Source organism: Alosa pseudoharengus, unplaced genomic scaffold (assembly GCF_046254945.1).
Source record: "Alosa pseudoharengus isolate Yale_2024_CS ecotype anadromous, Long Island Sound unplaced genomic scaffold, YU_APseudo_1.1 YU_APseudo_1.1_scf_11, whole genome shotgun sequence".
In the NCBI taxonomy this organism is placed as follows: domain Eukaryota; kingdom Metazoa; phylum Chordata; class Actinopteri; order Clupeiformes; family Clupeidae; genus Alosa; species Alosa pseudoharengus.
Window position 1 is genome coordinate 24,743,283 of NW_027468576.1, and position 16,241 is coordinate 24,759,523.

A 16,241-nucleotide genomic window follows, 5' to 3' on the forward strand; every position below is an offset into this window, starting at 1 on the left:
AGTCCTTGAGTACCTGAGCAAGTCAGTAGCCTTAACCAACTCACCACTGGTAGACTGACGCACACCCCCTGACTCTTTTGTTACCAGAGAAACGTCTCCTGACCCTCGAAAGAAGTCAAGTCAAGGACATCCTCAGTGTTTTTTCCCCCCCTTGGACATACTCAACGCTTCTGTAACCATATCAAGACGGCACAGTGTGCTGTATGTCAAAGTATTTGTTAAAAGCTGTTATGTTTTGGAAAGGGCTAAAGGAAAGATTTCAGTAGAGCGTATGTGGATGGTGGAATGCTCATGTTTCCTTTTATAGTGTATGGGACGGGCAGTTTTGTAAAGGCTCTGGAGGGCGGTATACATATGATTGCACACCCTCTTTGACTTGGGGTACACTAAAATATTCAATATCATAAACTCTCGTTGTCTTGTTTAAACACTCTCCATTTATTTAGTGTAAACAATCCTCATGTGATACCCCTGCCCTTTATGGTTTGCTCCTGCTGATAGCCTTAAATACAATAGAAAGCGGAATGATTTAAGTATATTGGTAAATAAATATATATATATATATTGTATATACTGTAAAACTACCTGGCTATCCTCACGGAAGGAGGCTTAGGTTCTCAGAGATGGCGTGTTTAAAAAAAAAAAAAAAAGTACTGTTGATGGGATTAGACAGTGGTTGATCAGTTATTATGTAAACAAGACTCAACAGGAGGTCATGTTTGATGTCCTATTTATTAAATCTTTTCATAACTGGACTCCTGACAGCATTTCCCAACTTCTTTCACGTCGGTTCCCCTCCCGACTGTCTGTCTGTCAACCATGGAAATAAAAACCTGTATAAAATGTAACTTGAAAGAAATGCAAAATGCCTTTGGAATGAGAATTTTGCCATGTATCATTCTCACAAGAAAAGCACATTCTGTGAAGCTGAACATGTTGACTTGAAATTTGACCTAAGTTTTGATCTTTTATTATTTCTTTTTCACTCTGAAACTTATTTGCTGCTCTTATAAATGGTGACCAAAATGTACTTTCAGTTTTTGCAACACAATGCAAAAGGCTGTGAAGAATAGATAAGATTACTGTAGAAAAATTAATTTGGACTTCTCACCTCCTCACAATGAAAGTGTTTCAAAATGTTTCCAGTGGGAGCTCAGCAGTAACTCCATTGTGTAAAAGTACTTCCTGCATTGGTTTTCAGTTCAACTTACCTTATGCTGTTATTTTTTGTAACCACTTTTAATAAATTTACAACTCAACTCCCAACTTGTGTCAGTCAATAATGTATTCTGGTATTCTTTTGTGTGTGTGCGCTTGCCTACTAGGTTTACTCCTTGAAGAGCCATTCAATATGGAGTTGTGGGCCATAAGGCGGCATAATTAGAATAAATGTAAATAGATTTGAAGGATGTAAAGTTAAAGATAGTCGTTATGAATGAATTGTCAGATCAATCCACTCAGATCTGCGCAGTATTGACGGTCTTGAACATATTCCAATTGGGGGAGGAATCATTTTCCGGTTTCAATTTCACAATGGTACTTCAAAATAAGAGTTTCCCTGAATTGCTCGATAGCCTGGCTCATACCTTAAATCCGTAGGACACTTTAAATGTGAAATGTATATAATAACAATCTTGTTGCCCTTTCGAGCAATAGGACGAGCCAGTTGGGCAGTTGGGTTCATGGCTGGAATAACGAAAGCAATGTCGAGTAAGTGAAATCAAAACACTGCTTGGGATGACGTTCTGTTGTTGATGGAACACACAAACAAGTCAACAACAAGAGTAAAACTGTCTTTGCAAAAACGTGTAGGCTAATGATTATCAGTTCGATACATTTCAATATCTAATTGCCATTCGAGGATAATGGCATGTTATTTAGCAAATTCTGCATTCCCTTGTCTCAGTCTCATCTGTCATTGTAGTCCTTTTGTTTGATTTTGTCTGTGCACGTATGTTTGCACTTTGCAGAGTTTCGTTTAGCGGTTGTGCAGCTCCATGTGTCAAAGGTCAAGGCAGACAACTTGAGCAGAGCAAAGAGGCTGATCCAAGAAGCTTCTGGTCAGGGAGCAAAGATGGTGGTTTTACCTGTAAGTGTCACGATTGGTCATTTCAGTTGTATTCTTATAGTCTGATTGATATCACACATGTATTGAAGTCCATAATTAACCCATTTCACCCCATCGGTCACAATTGTGACCGAAAAAAAATATGTACTTATAGGCCTCTAAAACTGTAAATGGGGAATATCCCAATACTCTTTCAGTAAATATTGAAACAATAGAGTGTTTCAATGAAATGTGTGCAGTGTCAAATGTTTTGAGTAAATTGTCACATGACCAGAGCTGTTTACTTCCTGGTTGCACCTTGAGAAGAGGATGACGGCCTCACAGCTCCCAAATAAAAGGTTTTTAAAGTATGTTAAAATAAACATAGGACAAATATTTTTTGTACACATGGTCTTTAAGGTGTCTAGTTATGATATATACATTTATAATTATTCAAATGTCTTTGGTGTGTTTGCAGAATGAGTAAACATGTTAACGGTCACAATAGTGACCGGTGGGATAGAATGTTGTATCTAGATGCACACATAATTCTACACCTACAAACACACACACATACACATACTCATACATACACACATACAGAGACATACACACACACTTACACACAGATACACACACACATACATACTCACACACACATACACACTCACACACACACAGACATACACTCACTCACATACACACTCACACACACACAAATATACACACTCACACACACACATACACACTCACACATACACACACACACAAATACACACATACACACAAATACACACATACACACACACACAGATATACACTCACATACACAGATATACACACTCAGACATACACACTCACACACAGACACAAACACACACACAGACATACACACTCACACACACAGATATACACACTCACACACACAGATACACACTCACACACACACAAATACACACACACACACACACAGATATACACTCACACACACAGACATACACACTCACACACACAAAGACACAAACACACACACAGACATACACACTCAAGGGGACTTCACATTGCACGCGACATGCACTTTGCCTGCTGCTCACACACCCACCTGCAGATACACACACACACACACACACACATATATATATATATATATATATATATATATATGTGTGTGTGTTATATGTGTGAGTGTGTATGTCTGTGTGTGTGTCTGAGTGTGTATATCTGTGTGTGTGTGTATTTGTGTGTGTATGTCTGTGTGTGTGCGCGTATATATATACACACACACACACACACATATATATATATATATATATATATATATATGTGTGTGTGTGTGTGTGTGTGTGTATATACGCGCACACACACAGACATACACACTCACACACACAGATATACACACTCAGACACACACAGAGACATACAGTACACATGCACACACACATATATATATATATGTGTGTGTGTGTATCTGCAGGTGGGTGTGTGAGAGCAGCAGGCAAAGTGCATATATATATATATATATGTATATATATATATATATATGTATATATATATATATATATATATATATATATATATATACACACACACACACACAATATGCACACTAACTCTCGCACCCCTTGCAGATACACACACAGAGACCATATACACTAACTCTCACAACTACATGCAGACACGCACGCACAGACATACATGTACACATTCAGGGTTCTATTTTAACGAGCCGAAGCTCCTGGTAAATAAACAATGTTTACATATTTTTCATATTTATTATTGCCAATGGTGTCAGTGTTCATATCAGTTTGAAAAGTCCTGTCAGAATACCTTTATTTTAACAAAAAAGCAATTTGAGCAACCTTTAATTGAGTATACGCATATTATCCCACCGGTCACAATTGTGACCGGTAATAAAACTCACTTTTTCATCTACTTTTATACATTTTTTAAAAAAAATAATTATTGATTACTTCAAAGGGTTGCTAATAACACATGATCTGCATATTTGCATGTCTGGGAAAAATTTGGGCTTAAATGGGTTAAGATGGTCTCATTCTAGTTTCATTCATAGGAGTGTTTTAACTCTCCGTATGGGACCGGTTTCTTCCCGGAGTATGCTGAGAAGATCCCAGGAGAATCCACACAGGTTCTGTCAGAAGCAGCCAAGGAGAATGAGGTTTTCCTTGTTGGAGGTAGAAAATCAGACATGGTGGTGGGCAATAGACGCAGAACTAACCTATGAATTCACATGGTATCATGTAATTGTAATTATTTACATTGAGTGTGTGTGTTTCTCAAGGGTCTATTCCTGAGGAGGACCAGGGTAAACTGTACAACACTTGCTCGGTCTTTGGCCCTGATGGAAATCTGCTGCTGAAACACAGAAAGGTTAAGAGATACTATCTAGTATCACAATAGAGTGCTCCCTCCAGTATTCTGAATATTTCTGTGGTCAGTGGGAACTAACAAGTACACTTTTAGACAGTATTGCACAAGTTACAATTCTTCTCTGGTTTGATTAATCCTGCAGATTCATCTTTTTGATATTGACGTTCCAGGGAAGATCCGTTTCCAGGAGTCTGAGACCCTTAGCCCTGGCAGTAGTCTGTCTATGTTTGACACACGTGAGTCTCTTAAAATACCTTTTTATATTTGAATCAACTATGAAGTCTAGTAAAATCAACATGTTTTTTTTCTCATTTGTGTAACTGTCTCCAGCGTTCTGTAAGGTTGGCGTTGGGATCTGCTATGACATGCGCTTTGCAGAACTTGCTCAGATCTACGCTAAAAAAGGTCAGAGGAATTCTCACTAGACAATGATGATTGTGGTTAGGATTATCAGCAAGCAAGATTTTGTTTCCTTTTCCTGGATGTTTCAATGTCATTACTCTTTGTACCAGGTTGTCAGCTGCTGGTATACCCTGGAGCTTTTAACATGACCACTGGGCCGGCCCATTGGGAATTGCTGCAGAGAGGGAGGTCAGTTCATCAATCATTCCCCAGCAACATTTATATGTGACACATTTATTTTGTGAACATCCTCATCTTTTTTGCACTCTTGTGTTGCCAGGGCAGTGGATAACCAGGTGTATGTGGCCACGGCCTCCCCAGCCAGAGACGAGACCGCCTCATATGTCGCCTGGGGACACAGCACTGTCGTCAGTCCCTGGTCAGCAATGATTGATGCATTGGTGGTTGTGTGTCATATTTATACTGAAGTGCTGCTGGTTTCATATGTACCATATTTGCTACTTGTGTGATTGTTCTAAGCATGTTTTTGATGCAGTAGAATCACGCCTCACTAGCCATGCACTGCCCACATTAAATATTTATACCATGGATATTTCAAGAGTGTGTCTGTGCGTACATGCGTGCATGCATGTATTTGTGTGTGTGTGTGTGTGTGTGTCTGTGTGTGTATGTATGTATTTGTGCAAGCTCACATGTGTATGGGCCCTAGATGTATGTTTCAATTTTACCACAAAATACACATGCAGCTGTGAGAAAAGTGCTTGCTGGAGTGTAACTGTGTTTTTTCCCTTTACAGGGGAGAAGTGATTACAAAGGCTGGGGCCACAGAAGAAGTCGTTTATGCTGATATTGGTGAGCTGCTACTAAAATCTTTTAGAGACCCACATTGGTCACAGGGTTGATTACAAATGCAAAACTCAAACCACCTCAATGTAATAAAAAAATAACACCAGGAGTCATAAACAAGATTGCTAAAAGCAATAATAAACATGGTAATACAAATACAGTAGTTTAGTTTAGCATGTGTGTATTTATATTTATTTAGTGTAAATGGTGTAAATTGCATGCCCTGCATATAGGTCTTGTTGGTTTACTAGTGCATCTCTCATTCTCTTGGTCTCTGTCTGTCCTGATCAGATCTCCAGTATCTGGCTGATATCCGTCAGCAGATTCCCATCACAATGCAGAAACGGACTGATTTGTACAGCGTAAACACTGTCCAAGATGGCTGAAGAGTCTTGCACCAACAATCATTATCCCATACAAGTTGGAGTTACTGTTCATGTGCACCTTCAAAGACTGATGCAACTGTGGTAATTGATAGTATGCAACTCAGTCCATTTCAGGCATTATACTTGAATGAATAATATGGAATGAAATGAGTGATAGTGCCTTTAATGTTGAGCACATGATGTACTTTGTTTTCAATTGAATCCATGTGTAACAGTGTAATGTCTTATAGCAGGAGGGATGCAACAGAGTTTGTGCTAATCACTGCTGGTATTGTTTAATAAAACCATGCTTTGATTATGGCAAAGAAGAGCTTAGGAACACCAAGAACCATGATTCTGCAGACCTAAAAGTTAAACAAGAAATTATTTTCACCTTCTTTGCTTGACTGAAATTATTTTATTTTTTACCCTTAAAGAGAACATGACCAAGCTGTTTATAAAATGTGGTAACGCGTGAATGAACTCATTTCAACTGTTTATGGTTATCAGCTATGTACAGATACATCAGCTTTCCTGTAGGTCAACAAATACTTACTAGCCGTTTCCACATCATCATACAGCAAACCTGTGAACCACTATAGTAAACCAGAGCTGTTGTTATCTTGGGAGTGTCCATTTACAGAGGAATGGCACTTGTTTATGAAAAGGAGTTATTTGGTGAAATTCTGGCACCCTGTCTAGTACTTTTGTTCGAGCCTGTTGAACGCCAACGCAAAGACTCCTCCCTGCTTCCTAGACTCAGAAACACTTACCTCACCTAAGCCCTTACCTACCAGTCCTACTGGTAACCCTCTCTGAGAATAGCTTGTAGGCAGTGAATTCAATCTTTCATCAGCACCATCTAGAGGCCATTCAGTGATTCCCTTGAATCAGGGGTCTTTAATCCTGCTGTAGGAGGCCCCTGCAGATATGTACATATCATATGGGTTGCATATAGCTATCCTTGGTCCAAGCACTCCTGAGAAAAGTCAGTGTCATTGTGATGCTGCTGATAGAGTGAATCGGGTGTGTTCAGCTGAACAAGAGTGCCTCTGACAAGATCAGTCAGATATGCAAAACAGGGAAAGATGGGAAACATACAGGCATGGTGTGGGGTCTGCAGCTCCTCTTTTGACATTCTCCAGCCATCTTAGGATGGATATCTGGTATCTTTGAGTCCGGGTTAGTCCTCAGACAACAGTGTCTGTCAGAGAGTCCAAATGCTCCATGTCCACAGTGATATCTGTGTCTTCAGTGTCGGAGTCATCTAAAGACACACATATTCATCAAATTATACAGTAATGATGACCTGCAAATGTCACTCCGAAGCAGCCCAACACTTGCATGTGAGGTTCCAATAGGAAAAATATATGTAGAACAGGTTGTGCTCAGATGCACGTGACATAATTTTGCGTCGCATGGAAATGTATGGAAATTGTCGCTGCGGTGTACAGTATGTAAATCAACAGTCACATACGTCAATAGAATTATGAAAGCATTTATATGTTAACTGAGAGCTTGTAGAATTGGCTGTGAGCCATACCTTCATGTAGGCGTGGCCTCCGTCTCTCGCGGTCCCACTTGACCTGGAAGACTATGCCCATAGCCACCAGGAGGCTCACGATGATAATCACCACTGTGCTGAAGACCAACATGGCCTCAGACGCCCGAGCCACCACCGGACTGAACTGCTTCTCCTCAGGCCCTGAAAGTGAATCCAAATCATGTCAATCTGAATAAGAATCAAATGTACCGTACATCTGAATTAAATTAACTCATTGGGTGGCAAAAACGTAATATTATGTTTTCCTTCCCATGCGTTGAGTGCCAAAAACGTAATATTACGTTTTTAGCTTTTTTTTAAATTACGAAACTAGACACTCTATAACACACCTTATATGTGATTTTGGGAACTGTGATGAATGGAAATGAAATATATGACGATCGAAAACTCATGAAAACGCACAATCTGGACATTTTATCATAACTCGGTTGCCGCTTTGGGTCATGGGCGGATTATGAACCTTCGGGCCCCCTTACTAATACTAAATTTAATCAGATTCATAGCCTACATCCTGATTTGTTGATATTGAGACAATGATTCCATGCAATGGCTTGGGCTTCAGGGCCCCCTGACCCCTTGGGCCCCTGGGCCTGGGCCCGGTAGGCCCGTGCAGTAATCCATCCCTGCTTAAGGTCGAATCAGTGATGCATGCAAGCCCCTGGCTGCAGCTTGCAGATAGGGGCTGGGCTCAATGTGGCGCAGAGCGCAACGTTGAGCTCAGCCCACCTTCAACACGTCTTCTCACGCTGACCATGTCCGTAGGGCCTACCTGGTTTCCTACAAGTTATATTTCTCAACATAATCTCTAAGAAGAATGCTTTATCTATAAAAGCATTTTCTCAACTTCAAGAGAAAAAAACACGGAGGTTAGACGCTTGTTAGGCTAACAGTAGGGCCTACTGGGTAGGGTAGCCTATAATGCGTAGGGGAGCTGGTAGCCTACAATTGTAACAGCTGTACAAATGTAACAATGTTTTATTCTCAAGATATGGTGTAGCTACGGAAAGATCATGGCATGTAATTCTTACAGCCATCCAAACATGAATGGTCTACTTAATACGACCAGAGATAAAAAGGTGCAAAATTCAAGCATCACGATTTTTTTTTTTTTAAACCGCAACTGTTTGTTTAAGTTTGCTTCGTGAAATTTGAGCGTGTGGACTTCAATCACGTCATTCATATCTTGAATCCCTCTGTTTCAAGTTAACATGAGTGCCATTTAAATAGTCATAGCAAATGCAATTCAATGAAAATAAAAACATGACATGTGCGGGTCAATTGTCTATGGCAAAATGAACTGATTTTTTCGCGCAACACTTCTGATTGCAAGTTATGGATTTTGATTTTTGTGCCGCGATCACACCCAATTAAAGTTAACAGATCTACTTGAAATATCACTGTTGGACCAAATGTTTCAGACATGTAAGAAATAAGCAGTTTATAAACTATATTTACTGGTTTTATCAAGTGGACCAAAATGTGACATATGGTTTGCAATGGCTAATGCAATAAATTAGCTTTAACAGTCATACATTTGGACTTTTTTGTTGATTTTATATGAAAACAAAAGCTCTTTGTTTAAGCCAGCAGGATTCACGATTTTAGAACTTACATTCATGACCCTATACTGTTACAACTGTAAGCACTTTTTAGGTTGTAACAAAGTTACATGCTGCTGTTAATCAAAAACATGCACATTTAGGCTAGGCTATATAGAGGCCAATATTATGTTATTATATTATTGTTGCATGTTCCCTTTGGGACTCGCACAGGCTACTAAACTATTAAAGAAAATACCGATAGGCTAGAGATAAAATGCCAGACATCCCAAGTCTCCCGGAAGTTCCGGGAGTCTCCCGCATATTGATAGCGGCTCCCTGACGCCCGCAAATTAGGCAAAATCTCCCGGAATCTATAGTGAGCGATCAAGAGCGCGCATGCGAGACCGCGTGTGCATCTGAGTGTAGCGCGCACACGACGGGAAAGAAAGAGAGAGGGGTGGTGCGTGTGTGCCTTAGCGCATCCAAGACAGCTAGCATCCCGATTAGCCTGTTTCGCTAAATCAACCAATCAGTTTTCAGTGTAGGCGGGCTTTTATCTCTTTTCTCCCGAATTAATCAGTTCAGTCAGAGACGGTTGATAAAGCGAGACGATTCACAGAAGGGTTCTTCCTGTTCCCCTATGACGTAGGGTTCACTAGCGCCACGCCTTTTTAGGAGACTAGCGAGAGATTCTTTACACTGTGGCCCTATGGAAGAAATCATTTTTTCTCGGATTATGCCCCAGCCCTTAATTATACAGCTCGAGATTGGGCATTTTAATGCATTTTCTGTAATTCACATGTGTTCCTTACATTCTGACATCGACATGGCGTTTTTCAGATGAACAGTTAATGAGAAAAACGACTTTGTTTGCCACTTGTCTGTCTGTTTCTGTAACCCACTGGCACGCGATCTACTAAGTAGCCGAAGGTTCTCTGGAATAAGTTACCGTTGCTTACCACTTCGATGTTGATCACTCAATCGCGAAAATGGATTGCGTTCAAATAGGCTGTATAGCAGACGGACATACACATAAACTAGGGCAGTGTTTTCTCAACCTTTTTTCAGTGATGTACCCCCCTGTGAAATATTTTTTCAGCCAAGTAGCCTTCCCCCTAACCAGCGCAAAGCATTTTTGGTTGAGAAAAAAAAGATTTAAAACAGAGCACTGTGCCATCAGTGTCTAATTTATTAAACTTTGGAACTAATAAACACATACAAAATTCAAACATTTGGATAGTAATCCATGACTACATTTATTGCAAATTATTTGTATATTTTAAAATCTCAAGTACCCCCATTTGAGAACCACTGTACTATAGTATTGCATATTATTGTTTAACAAGTAGGTCATATCACATAATAATCTGGACAGCCAGGGGTGCGTTTCCCAAAACCACAGTTTGCATTGTAACCAACAAAGTAGCTAACTTAGTTAGCAACTATGGTTATGGGAAACGTGCCCCTGGTTAACAAGTTGCTAACTAGCACACCTAACCAGACGTCTGCTTTCTCAATTAGCCTTACCTCTGATGTTTGATAAAGTAGCGCCAATCGATGTATCCCACAGCGCCGCCACACGGCCATATCTTTAGGCCTACTACCCACGCAAATTACAATGGAAATACACCACTTATTTTTTCATTGATATAAGGCTAAAAATATGATGAACACTGGCATTTCTCTTTCAGATACCATATTATTGAACTAGTAGAAGAAAGAGGTAGCTTGTTAATATAAGGAGTGCCGACTTGTCCATCCGATCCAAACAAGTAAACCTGAGGAAAGGAGGGTATAAAGTGTGTGAGGCTAACTTTGAATGGTATGGTTTTATTTGAAATTCACATTTTCAACAAATCCCACAATTTAACACCTGCATACATAGCCACATTCTGCAGTCTACCCACAAGGAAAAGAATAGCACAACTGCCCTAAACCCCCTCCATCAACTGCCAGTAGATGTGTCCTGCATTGAGTGGTAGTTAAGCATTTACAAAACTAAATACTGTTATTGTCTTTGAATTAACTAACATCCTGAATGGAGTGTAGGAAAGCAGGATCTCTTCGTTTGGTTAGATGAAGGTTGAAGTCATATGGCCAGCATTTACAGCACCTAAAACAGAGACAACACCACGCAAAGTAAAAAAAAAAAAAAAACATCATGAATTACAATTATGTTCTTATGTTCTTGAAATTAAGTTACTACACCTGCACATTGCTTTGCTTAATATGATCCTTCATACTATAAATGCTGTGATAACACAATAGGACTGAAGACTATGATACAGCTGGAGAGGCTGCCAAGTTAGGCAAATACTACGACTGACTTCTTTGAGGCCATGAACAGGCTTTTTGATGTCTTAAATTCACGGTATAAATGTCCATTCAAATCCCCTACTCCAGTTTTAGCATCAGTCAAATTGTGATTACAGCACTTGATTACAAACACAAACACTTACTTCTCAGGCGCATCTCTGACCCCAATCCATGGCGTCGTCCTATAGGACCACAAAGCAGACATCAGATCCACCATTTTACGGAGAGCCTTCAGTGGATTGAGTCTTGGACCTTCAGGTTGCTAGAGAACAATACATATAGTGCAGCAATCATTCTCAGTGTGTTAACTAATGTTGAATAATAGATCTTTTTTTCCATACAGAGGGAAGTTTAAATCTAGTTACAGAGTTTCATAGTGACAGGCTGTTGGTCGAAACATGTTGGCCAATGCAGCCAAAAAGGCTTTTCCTTTGGAGTGCCTTTTGTAGAATTAGTTTCAACTTTATTTTGGTAGTGTTTCATGAAGTCTTCAGGTCTGATTGTTAGTAGCCTATATGAAATTATATTTGATATGTTTAACTTTGAAAGTCTGTAACTTGTATAGGGCAATTCCACGCAAAACTGTCACATCCATAATGCCAACTAAATACCATGGCATTGTGTTGGTGTTATGGATGTTACAGTTTTGCGTGGAATTGCCCTATACAAGTGAATGGCCACAAGAGCGGACAGTTACAGAACACAGTACATAGCATTGACTTATCCTCTGAATAACACAGGTTCAAGTTCATTCCTCCCTGTCATCGCGGGTTCATCCTCACCATCCATAGCGTCCTTCTGCTCGTCCAACAACTGGAGAGAGAATTAGCAAACATGACGTTCATTTTAGTGCTGCTTGATAAGGGTCTGTGCAAGACCATCCGAGAAAAACTACTCACAACTGATATAACGTTATTCAACACAATCGTTGAGCGCCACCCTGACTACACATTTGCCATTAGAGACAAACTTAATACAAAAATATGTAATGTGCAGGATCGGGGCAGAGATCAGTAGACAAAATCGTCGCGTCATCAAGGACAGACAGAGAATATGGCGTAAAACTAAATGTTTCACTAGCTGCTACGCTAGGCTGATAATAAAATTCAGTGCACCAACAACTGTGTACATACGGTAGCTACTCATTTTTTACTAGCAACTAAACACATTTCAAAACTGCTAAATCAATGTCGCTTGCAGTAGATCTGATCCACAAGCTATAGTGATGCCGATTTAGGTAGAGCAAATATCAGGTTCGTAAATTATCTTTGTAGCCTAACTACCAAATTAATCTGGTAGCTAGTGCCTCAGCTAGCTCTGCTATCGGTATCAGATGGTTAGCTAGCTAACGTCAACTAACGTTACTCCTCAATGAGCTAACATTCATGACGGCGACACGAGATAATAATAATGTTATTACCTAAACTCCGCAGACATTTTACTACATAGATAACTCGTTACACTGACACAGACTAATCACAAATACCTTGCCACATTTCAAACTGCCACTTACCTGGAAATCAGACCGCATCTTGCCACGACGATGTACCAAATTCAGTCACCCAGGCCAGCTCCAGTTGGTCACAGCAAGAGAGAGGCGCGAAAATGAAAAATATTTGACGTTTTCATCAACGAGGTAGCGTCAGCGCATTCTGACCACGCCCTTTTAGGAGGCAGGAACTGTACAATTCCATTCCATTGTAGAAGCCTGTGCTGCTTTATCTTTCTATATTAAGGATCTTTGGTTCAGTGTATAGACCAGGAGCGTCATGGAGAGTCAGTGCCTCAAAAAAGAACAATGTTTCAAGACCCATTTCAAAGTGTAGGCTATCTCATAAGAGTTAAAAATAATGATAGGCTAGTCTTGCACGCTGCACTGTTTGTAACAGTGACTTTAACATTGCCCATGGCGGGTTAAATGATTGCAAAAGACATGTTGAGGTGAGTTTAACAAGTGTCAATTCATGTCCATATTATTCAGGCCTATACTAGATTACCAAGGCTACATGAAAAGACCAAACTACCAAAATCTACATATTTAATTTTCACAATTTCTATCTAGGCCTTCCTTATTTGGTGTACTGACTAGACATATTGAACATTTTTTTTTTTTTTTGGGGGGGGGGAGGGGGGGGCTTCGTGATACCTCCCTGAAATGACTTTTTGCAGGCTGGGATGTCTGAAATGCATTGATAATGTTACTGCCATAGGTCTATGTTTATGCAGACTGGATGTAATGATCTTTATAGCGTAGCCTACTTAGATTACCCAAGAAACGCCGATGGTGTACAGATTCTAGAAGGCTAGGGGGTTAAGGGACATGATTAACGTGGGCAGTAGTTCAAGGAGGATACGCTTTTATAGTGAAGCATTGTTCCTTGAGAAAAATTGAACTCCGAGTCCGGATAAATAGATGGACACAGAGAGGACGGGGAATGACGAGCCCAATGACGAGCTGATTTTGGGCTGAGCTCAACGTTGCGCTCCGCCTCACAGCAGCCCCGATCTGCAAGCTGCAGCCAGGGGTACTTACTTGGGTCAGGTCAAAACCAGGCAATTTGCATGGGTCTATCACTAGGTGGCAGTCTCGCCAGAGCTTAAAGTCTCACATTTTAAACGAGCCATTGTATGTGTTCATAGCTATAACACAGAATATGCTGTGGCTGTACAAAAATCATCAACAATGGTCTAGATTGCTGACACTCTAGGACAAAGCTTCCGAAAACAGCTTGGCATTCAATGAGTTAATGTAACAGGTAGGGCTTTGCACAGAGAAACAGAGTAGCCTACATGTGTTCTGCATGTGTATATTTCCATACTGACAGGGAGCTATTTTGATCCATGATTACATTTTCATGAAGGCTTCTAAAACGAATAAGGTGTATCAAATGCTTTGCATATCATCTAGTCATACAGCATACTCACAATATATGGTGCTAAAGGTCTCATTGAGTATGCGATTTTCAACAGTGCATGTCACAGGGATGTGTTTAGCGTTGCTAACAGTCATGACGCTGGTTATGTTGTAGAGCTCAGAGTCTTGGAGAGGCTGTGCATATGCCTTCACTGAGCCCGACGGAGGTTGGTCTGTGGAGTTGATGAGCCAGTGGAGGGCAGCTTGGGGATAGCCACCTCTGCTGTGGCACACAAACTGGGTTTGGTGCTCCACGTTTGTTTCTCCCCGCTGGATAACTGGGAAACTGAAATGAGCTGTAGGGAGTTGAAAAAACATTATCTCAACATCCCCTTGTAAATGCACACAAAATAATATTTTTTTTTTTTCTTTCTTTATGTTGTCTGCTTTAAAACAAGAAATAGGACAATAAGTATTGGAATACTGTTTAAAAAGTATTTTCAGTGCTCATATTGTTGAAGATTCACCACACAGGGTTTTTTGAGGAGTTGTTCACATTCTACCGTTTGTTCTTGTTTGTTTTAACATTGTACTTGTAATCAGTACTTCATTGTATGGCTAATGTCGAAGACACTTTGTATACCCTGTTTGTAAAATGTTAAGATAAAGTAAAAAAAAAAAAACTTAAAAAAACTTACTTTAAAAAGGTAAATGTAAATCTCCCACATAAACTTACCTCCTACTTTGAGACATACTGTACAGAGGACTGAACTTGTCTCTTCATCATCGTATGAGATGTGGAGGCTGTAGGTTTTTGCATCCATGGGAACAATGCCTGTCAGTGTCATGGAGAAGTCACCCGTCTGTGGGCACAGGGAAGACATTAGGACCCTACTGGACTCCAACGACGATACATTGAGTATCTCTTCTCCCTGTCTCCACATGGCTCTGAGCATTTCCTCTGTCTCACTCCTCCACCATGCTGAGATGTTGGCAGAGAGAAGGCTCTGAGTTCCATTATAAATGCACGGCAAGATGGCAGACTCCCCAATCACTCCAACAGAGCACTCGTCCCCTATAACAAAGTACATTAGGGATTTCAGGATACATTTAGCAACTCTTTATTCAAACCTGCATAATTATTACCCAATATATATTTATAATGTTTTATATTGTATATCATACCTTCAGATGAGCTTTGCTTGACAAGTCCCAAAAGTAGTACGGCAAACCACCTTGGTGTCATTGCCGGGAAGTTGTAGTTGAGTTACACATCAAGGTGAAATCCACTAGGGAACAACAGGATATAACAGAATAAATCCAACCTATGGAAATAGACCAACAATAGGATGTTCCTCAGTTGTGTCTGACACATTGCCCTATTTTGTGAAATGGTCTTTTTCCTGACGGTGTGGAGAAGTGCCTATGAACAGGTTACTGTTGTCTGACGCGTGGAGAGAATGCTGCTCAGGGTGACAGCCAATGTTGAAGGAATCTAAAAGTAAGGAGGACCTCTGTTGAGGCTTGTCTTACCTTTTACTCCGCCCCTGTTCTCAGCTGTGGCACTCGCCCCCTTGTTTCAAGAATGACAGGTTAGTCTACCATGCATAGAATCCTCCATTTCTTAATCACCCCAATTACAAAATGAGTCACTATGAGTAACTTTCCAACGTTATCCTTCCACAGCCTGAAGGCCCTTGTTCTGTGTAAAACTTTCCTGTCCTATCACATTTGACTGGCAAATACAGTCAGTCATTCTTTTCCCGGAAACCTGCTGCCAATGCAATCAAAGTTCCCTTCTGTGTTAGTGGTCACAGTTGGTGCAAGGGTGTGGCTCTCATAGGCTCTCAGGGCTGGAACAGGTCTTTAAGAATCCTCCCACCTGAAGGCTTTGTCATCACTGTCTCATTTGCTTAGGTGCCAGAGCTGCAAAACACAACCAAACAAGGCGGTGACC

The 16,241-nt window shown here is 40.4% G+C and overlaps 2 protein-coding genes and 1 long non-coding RNA gene across 6 annotated transcripts; 1 reads left to right on the forward strand and 2 right to left on the reverse strand.

Annotated features, from left to right (window-relative positions):
- Positions 1-1,607: 1,607 nt before the first annotated feature.
- nit2 (nitrilase family, member 2) lies at positions 1,608-6,407 on the forward strand. Its single transcript, XM_076278547.1, has 10 exons — positions 1,608-1,710; positions 1,971-2,089; positions 4,119-4,239; positions 4,347-4,435; positions 4,578-4,671; positions 4,766-4,840; positions 4,948-5,026; positions 5,118-5,216; positions 5,595-5,650; positions 5,936-6,407. The coding sequence occupies exons 1-10, from the start codon at positions 1,617-1,619 to the stop codon at positions 6,028-6,030; spliced, it is 921 nt and encodes a 306-aa protein (XP_076134662.1). The 5' UTR covers positions 1,608-1,616; the 3' UTR covers positions 6,031-6,407.
- Positions 6,408-6,989: 582 nt separating this feature from the next.
- LOC143117071 (ICOS ligand-like) lies at positions 6,990-16,125 on the reverse strand. Of its 4 annotated transcripts, none has more exons than XM_076278545.1 (6): positions 15,818-16,125; positions 15,470-15,573; positions 15,021-15,359; positions 14,356-14,640; positions 7,553-7,714; positions 6,990-7,276 (listed from the first exon to the last, which is right to left on the reverse strand). In XM_076278545.1, exons 2-6 carry the CDS (start codon positions 15,528-15,530, stop codon positions 7,200-7,202), a joined length of 924 nt encoding a protein of 307 aa, XP_076134660.1. In that variant the 5' UTR covers positions 15,531-15,573; positions 15,818-16,125; the 3' UTR covers positions 6,990-7,199. The 4 variants fall into 4 exon arrangements, with proteins under 4 accessions (XP_076134660.1, XP_076134659.1, XP_076134661.1 ...); XM_076278544.1 differs by having other exon boundaries at positions 15,470-15,609; XM_076278546.1 differs by lacking the exon at positions 15,818-16,125 and having other exon boundaries at positions 6,990-7,179; positions 15,470-15,780.
- On the reverse strand, positions 10,925-13,086 carry LOC143117073 (uncharacterized). Its single transcript, XR_012985950.1, has 4 exons — positions 12,944-13,086; positions 12,213-12,243; positions 11,574-11,692; positions 10,925-11,227 (listed from the first exon to the last, which is right to left on the reverse strand). It is a non-coding gene; the product is annotated as an uncharacterized LOC143117073 (long non-coding RNA).
- Positions 16,126-16,241: the final 116 nt, after the last annotated feature.